The following is a 7,500-nucleotide window of genomic DNA, read 5'->3' on the forward strand; positions in this document are numbered from 1 at the left end:
GGCTGAGCAGAGGCTGCAGAGGGCCCAGTTGCAGCTGAAGGACCTGAATCAGGCAGCAGCAGATGCCAAGCCTGAGAGTGAGTGTCTGCCCTGCAGGACTAGCATACAGTATGAGATAGACATACATACATACATACATACTATACATGCATACATACATACATACATACATACTATACATATACTGTACTTAATTGATCCCCGAGGGGAACTTCAAGGTCCCATGTGGGAATGTGTCCCATGGCGGGGAAGACATGGTTGTGCCTCCGTGTGTGTGTGTGTGTATGAGGGGATGTACTGAAATGTGTGTTTGTATGTACATGTCTGTTAAAGAATATAAGACCTTTATGAGAGAGAGAGAGAGAGAGAGAGAGAGAGAGAGAGAGGTGAGGAAGGTTACATTAGGCTGGAGGGGATGAGGAGAGGAGATTAGGGGACTTCTGAGGGGAGAGAGTGTGTGTGTGTGTGTGTGTGTGTGTGTGTAATCATGCTCTCGTGCCTGTAAGAGCCTCTGATAGTGCAGAGGTGACGGCAAGTGAGAATGAGAAGATTCTCTGCTAATAGGCTCTTATGTGTGCTGATCCTCTAATCTCACATTGCCTTTGAAGGGCGCCATTAGAGCTCTCTCTGTGTGTGTGTGTGTGTGTGTGTGTGTGTGTGTGTGTGTGTGTGTGTGAGAGTGTGTGTGTGAGAGTGTGTGTGTGAGAGTGTGTGTGTGTGTGAGAGAGAGAGCTGACCACCTCTCGCCATCACCCTGGATCAGCCCTGGGCCGGCGGGCGTTTTGCTGCCCAGCCTGAGATTTACACGTTTGCAGGTTCCAAAATGACCCCAGACGAGCAGCCTGCCGTCAGGGGCAGCTGGGGCCGGATCTGAGCTCACACTGCCCAAAGGGAAAGGGCTCAGTCACCGTGGAAACTTGGAGCCCGGGCCGGGGCCCCATGGAAAGAACAGACTTATTCAGTGATTTCTTACAAACAGCCGTCTCCCAACTAAGGCTCGGCATCAGGACTTTATTTAAGGTTAACGCTGCGTTGGTATTCGCGCTTCAGATATTTGATGCATCGGCCCTAAATTTAGCCGCTTTTTATTTAGGTCTGGGGGCATTAACTCTTGCGGATGACACGGAGGTATGCGGCGTACATCAAGAGAATGCAGCCGCTCTGCCACCAGAGCAAATCATTTGTGTGTTTCCACCTCCCCTTTCACCACCGGCTGTGATGTAGAATAACACGCTCTTGATCTTTCCCCAGCATTATCATTGAAATGAGCAGGTGTGTTGGGGGTGGTGTGTGCGCGTGTTTGCGTGTGTGTGCGTGTGTGTATGTGTGTGTGTGTGTGTGTGTGAGTGAGTCAGGGGTATGCTGTTTTATCTGCCTTCGATCTGAGTGTCAGTGCTGCTCTGACAATCTCTTATGGCCTGGACAGATTACACGATTTCAGCCCGATTTTGGCCCGAATTTGTCGTGACCGACAAGTTTACAGCGTCGTAACCGATTTCAAATGGTCGGGCACGACATCGAACGTGGAGTGAATCTTATAATGTGACATGCTTCACGACTTGCGATTTGTCGTTCACGACGTTCTAAAACAGCCCGACAAAAAGTCTGGCTTGTCAGAAATTTGACGGGAGTCGTATGACGCGACCGATGCTTTCGGTGTATGTGGCCACTCTCCCGACCAAGACGCGGAGAGGTTTTCATGGTTCTAAAATCCCAACAACTTCTATCAGTAGTCGCAATACTAGTATCACCACACTGCATTCAAACCTTGAGATGAGATGGAGTGTCCTCTCACTTTCCTTCACACAGCAGATCTAACCTGATTGTTACTTTTCATCATTTGGAACCTCTAGGCTACTTTGAGTGCACAGGAGAGAGAGAGAGAGAGAGAGAGAGAGAGAGAGAGAGAGAGAGAGAGAGAGAGAGAGAGAGAGAGAGAAGAGAGAGAGAGAGAGAGAGAGAGAGAGAGAGAGAGAGAGAGAGAGAGAGAGAGAGAGAGAGAGAGAGAGTGTTCCTGGTCTGGTCATGTCATTGTTTGCATTTCCTATTTGATATGAGATAAGAAATAAGGAAATCATCAAGGCAACAAGGACAAGGAGGTGCCGGTTGCTGTTCTTCTCGTCATTTAAAAGATCAGGTTGCTTCAGGGTGGTAGTGTTGTGGTTAAGGAGCTCGGCTAACGTGTAGCAGCCTGACAGTTATTGGTGCAATACCCGGCTTCCACCGTTGTGCCCTTGAGCAAGGCACTTCACCCCAAGTTGCTCCAGGGACAAAGTAGTCCCTTGTAATATAGTTGACATATGTGCGTCACTTTGGTCAAAAAGTGTCTGCCAAACGTAATGTAATGTAATGTAATGTAATGTAATGGGTATCAGCCTGCCCCGCACTCAGTGCCTGGTTTGGGGCATGGCCAAGCACTGCTGGCCTCTACTACATTTTAGAATCCAATTAGTGAGTCTCCAGTGATTAGTTCTCCTTAAGCTAAGCATAACATGAGCCATATGATCTGTATCTTTGGTGTTTAAAACGGCACTCTGCTCGGTGGCTTGGCGAGTTCGCCCCACATGGAGGGTTTGTTCATGTGGGAGGGTTTGGTTCACACGCAGGCCTCGGATATCAGAATCATGTCTGAATCACCCGAGGGGTCGGACATCCGCTGGACAAAGATTTGCATCTGAAAACAGTTAGTGTGTTTCTCTGCTGACGTCTCACTCTCTCAAACACACACACACACACACACACACACACACACACACACACACACACAGACACACACACTCTGTCTTTCCCTCCCTCTCTGGTCTTAACTGTGGTGCAGTGTATATTTGGCTAATAGGCTTCATAGCACATACATAGTTGCAGGAGTCTTTGATCAATGTGATCCAGTTTAATAATGGGTTTTTGAACACACACACACACACACACACATACACACACACACAAACACACTCTCACACTCACACTTACACACAGTATCTGTAGTGTATTTTACTGTTCTTGTGGATCATGTGGATTTGTTATTTTATCATCCTGTTTATGTTGTAGTGTATGTTAGGTGTGATGTCTTAAGTTACTGTGACCTTGAATTTCCCCTTGAGGGTCAATAAAGTATATAGTATCTATCTAAATAGATAGTATCTATCTATCTATTTATTATTCTATTTATCTATCTATCTATCTATATCTATTTATTTATCTATTTCTCTATCTATCTATCTATTAAACTATTTATCTATCTATCCATCTATCTACCCTTTGTCCCAGGTGTGATGAGGAGGCTAGAGGAGGAGATCAAGTTCAACAGCTACATGGTGACGGACAAGCTGCCCAAGGAGGTGCAGAGCAAGCGCGTGGCCGTGCAGTACCTGCAGAAGGTGGCGTCCGAGCCCGCCATGGGCCAGGCTGAGCTGGCCGAGCTCGAGGACAAGGTTGGTGCAGCGTTGCGTCAGACCGACTGACCACAGCTAGGCCCTCTCAAGCCCCTGACCATGTCCCAAAACACACACAGGCACGCGCACACACACACACACACACACACACACACACAGAGTGTGGAGCCAAGACACACACACACACACACACAGAGTGTGGAGCCAAGACACACATACATACACACACACACACACACACACACACACACACACACATTCACACACACTCACTCACACAGTGTGGAGCCAAGAATTCCTTCCCTGATCTCTTGAAGCTTCTGGAGTATAGGTTTGATACTGATATATGAGTGTGTGTACTAATAGCCAGTAACAAAGGGACCACCTGACACTGGTTGGGAAATCAGCATTAGCAAACACATAGAGCATCCTCTCCTGAGGGGACATATTAGCTAGTGCTAATGGTATGCTATCGCTGCCCAACAACTCAAGGCAGAACTTGATAGCTTCTTATCAGTCATAGCTAGCCTAGCTAATATAGCCCATCCTCTCCTGAGGGGACGTATTAGCTAGTGCTAATGGTATGCTATCGCTGCCCAGCAACTCAAGGCAGCACTCGATAGCTTCTCATCAGTCATAGCTAGCCTAGCTAATATATGCAGGACTGTAAAGAATGACCCTGATAACGTTGATCTCTATAATATGCTCTTAATTATAAGGTGTCAGAAAGGTTGAACTGAGGACTGATGTCTGAGCCTCTGCCCTGCTGACGTGGCTCTTTTGGTGCAGTTGAAGTATTCAGCATGATCAGCTAAAGCCAGTGAACCTGAGTGAACTCTGGAGCACAAGGACAAATGAGTAAAGTGTGTTTAGAAGTGGATGGAAAAGTAGCCTCTTAGAGAACACAGAGAGTGTGTGTTGGTGTTGGTGAAGAGCAAGGGCTCGAGTTTGAGAACGGAACATCTCGGCAAAAAGAGGAGAGTATGCGGAGTGTTTACATCCACATGTATTCATTTAGTAATCCCAAGGAAGTTCAAGTAATCCCAAGGAAGTCTAAGTCCAAATAATTACCAGGGAAATCCAAGTATCCCAGGAAAGTCCTTGTCCAAGTATTCCCAAGAAAGTTCATGTCCAAGTATTCGCAAGGCCAAATGAAGTCCAAGTCCTCACTTTTTCTAAAGTCCTAAACAATTCACTGTTGTATTATGCAACATCATACTAATATGACATTGATCTTGCTTTCAAAATATCATAGATATTAATATAATATAATAGAACCGTTCTAATCACGAGCCCACAGACAAACAAAGTATCCTTTGTTCTCTTCCAGAGGAAAAGTAAGAGTGAATACTGACATGTTTGACATGATGTGACATGGGACGTTTTGAGCAGTGTTTTCCTCATCACTGTAGTTCTGGCATGGTCCCATTGATATTGAGCAACAATTTATTTTCTGGAGAACTCTATTCATCAGTATGCAAATTGTGATGATCCATCCATCAGAATCAACGCAGTATTGCTCAGAAAGACCCATGTGTCATCAGGGGTGAGGCCTAGTAGAGAGGTGAGGTGAGATGTGTGTGAGGTAAGGAGTGAAGTGTGTGGGTGACTAATTAGATGTCAAGCCAAATCAAGTCCATTTTTATTTCTATAGCACATTTACAGATGGCTGAGCCACACCAGAGTGCTTCACAGTAAAAAGTGCATAAAGCGCAAAGAACAATTGAAAGACCTAAGGCACAAGAAAGAGGGGAAAAAGAAAAGGGCTACAGGACAATAACTGTAGGAGTTAAAATAATGCAAAAGGAGAAACATTTCAAAAGGATGTGTGAGTGAGTTGCTTTTACGGTCTAAAAGTCCTAATGTTTCCATTCATCAAATCAAGACGTCATAAGACGTCAATAAAAATCGTGTTTTATGTGCGATGCCAAACTAGAATGCAGTAGGCCTACGCACAGCAACACATAAGCAAGGACAGGAGTAACAGGAGCTGTCATGTGGAATTTCCCATTACAGAGGTGAATTATGAACAATAATCCATCCTGCTTTAATGCAAGACTAAAGAGTTTTTCGTACCTTAAAATTATGTTTCCAAAATCATTTCAGTGGTTCATCAAGTCGAAATAGGGTGAACAGTACTTCTTAAAGTGCTTTAGTGTTGCTTTAAACTTAGACATAAGACATGCTGTGTGTGTGTGTGTGTGTGTGTGTGTGCGTGCGTGTGTGTGTGTGTGTGTGTGTGTGTGTGTGTGTGTGTGTGTGTGTGTTTGTCTCTGTCTGTGTAAGTGCATAAATAACATGTACGTGAAACTACAGACCTTTTATGAATATTATAAATGAGATGTGCTTCCAGTAGAAAGACCAGGTCCAGACGTGAACCCATCCTCCACCCCCCACCTCTGTGTGTGTGAGAGACCGTCTCAGTAGCAAGCACACACTCCTGTACAGAGTATAGGGTGCCCACTTCCCACACAGTAACATAGTTATTTCTGAATCCCTCGCACTGCGCTCCTAAAGTGAATTCTAACCTTTATGTTACTCGTGTCCAAGTACAAATAGTGTGCGTGTTCGGCAGTAGTTTGATAGTTTACAGTACCTACTTCTACCACCTCTGTATCTACCCACAAGAGTTGGCATATAAACTAATAATCACGCTGCCATCATAGGCATTCCAGCGTGTGCATTAATGTCATCAAGGCCTTACTCTATACCAGGCGAATAGACAGTTATTTAGCTTTCTTGCTATTTATTTAGCAAAACACAACGCTGATATGGGTGTAGACATGAAAAGCCATTAGTCATTGACGATGATTCCATGATAGTTTCAGTTAGCTTCCATGGAGCAGAATAGATTGTTTAGGCTACCGTATATAGCAAACAACAGCACAGGATCAGCACATCCATCACAAGATCCCAGGATCCATTCAGGGAGATGACAAACAGCAGCATGTTCAGTGATGACCATCCCTTTTCCATTCAGCCATGTTGGAATTAGAATTTGAAATATGATTGTGTTTTAAACCTCTCTCTCTCTCTCTCCCTCCTTCCCTCTCTCTCTCTCTCCCTCTCTCTCTGTCTCTCCTTCTCTCTCTGTCTCTTTTTCTCTCTCTATCTCTCTCTGTCTCTCTCTCTCTCTCTCTCTCTCTCTCTCTCTCTGTCCAGATCCGTGAGGCCAACATTCAGATCAACCAGCTGATTGAGAAGAGAATGATGCGGAATGACCCCATGGATGATAAGCTCTCTCTGTTCAGACAGCAGGTGACCCTGAAGTCCATCTCTGCCCATACACTCATACACACACACACTCACTCACTCACTCTCACATCACGGTCCAGCAGAGGCCTTAATAGTATGCCTCTTTATGTTTGCGTGTGCCCAGTAGCGGCTGTGTGTTTGGCCCATAGCATGAAAGACACGAGCCGTGGATCAGCGTGTTGTCCTGGTACAGCAGTCACATCAAAGCAAGCTGATAGGGCCTCTCACACAATCATGATTATATATGGCCAGCGTCTGTCTATATGAGGCCAGTGTGTATGAATATAGGAGGCCAGTGTCTGTCTATATGAGGCCAGTGTGTGTGTATATATGAGGCCAGTGTGTGTGTATATAGGAGGCCAGTGTGTATATAGGAGGCCAGTGTGTGTGTAGGAGGCCAGTGTGTGTGTGTATATAGGAGGCCAGTGTGTGTGAAGGAGGCCAGTATGTGTATAGGAGGCCAGTGTGTGTGTATATGGGAGGCCAGTGTGTGTGTCTGTAGGAGGCCAGTGTTTGTGTATAGGAGGCCAGTGTGTGTGTGTATATAGGAGGCCAGTGTGTGTCTATAGGAGGCCAGTGTGTGTGTGTATATGGGAGGCCAGTGTGTGTCTATAGGAGGCCAGTGTGTGTGTGTATATGGGAGGCCAGTGTGTGTGTGTGTATATAGGAGGCCAGTGTGTGTCTATAGGAGGCCAGTGTGTGTGTGTATATAGGAGGCCAGTGTGTGTGTGTGTATATAGGAGGCCAGTGTGTGTCTATAGGAGGCCAGTGTGTGTGTGTATATAGGAGGCCAGTGTGTGTGTGTGTATATAGGAGGCCAGTGTGTGTATAGGAGGCCCGTGTGTGTGTATAGGAG

The 7,500-nt window shown here is 45.7% G+C and overlaps 1 protein-coding gene across 1 annotated transcript in view; it reads left to right on the forward strand.

Moving 5' to 3' along the window:
* ift81 (intraflagellar transport 81 homolog) overlaps positions 1-7,500 on the forward strand; it is a 33,857-nt gene that overhangs the window by 5,072 nt on the left and 21,285 nt on the right. The window contains exons 7-9 of the mRNA XM_062544097.1: positions 1-77; positions 3,265-3,428; positions 6,552-6,647. The exon at positions 1-77 is cut by the window's left edge and continues 8 nt beyond it. Of these exons, the coding sequence (XP_062400081.1) occupies positions 1-77; positions 3,265-3,428; positions 6,552-6,647 (337 nt within the window). The remainder of the gene's footprint in view (positions 78-3,264; positions 3,429-6,551; positions 6,648-7,500) is intronic.

Source organism: Sardina pilchardus, chromosome 8, assembly GCF_963854185.1.
Source record: "Sardina pilchardus chromosome 8, fSarPil1.1, whole genome shotgun sequence".
NCBI lineage: Eukaryota > Metazoa > Chordata > Actinopteri > Clupeiformes > Clupeidae > Sardina > Sardina pilchardus.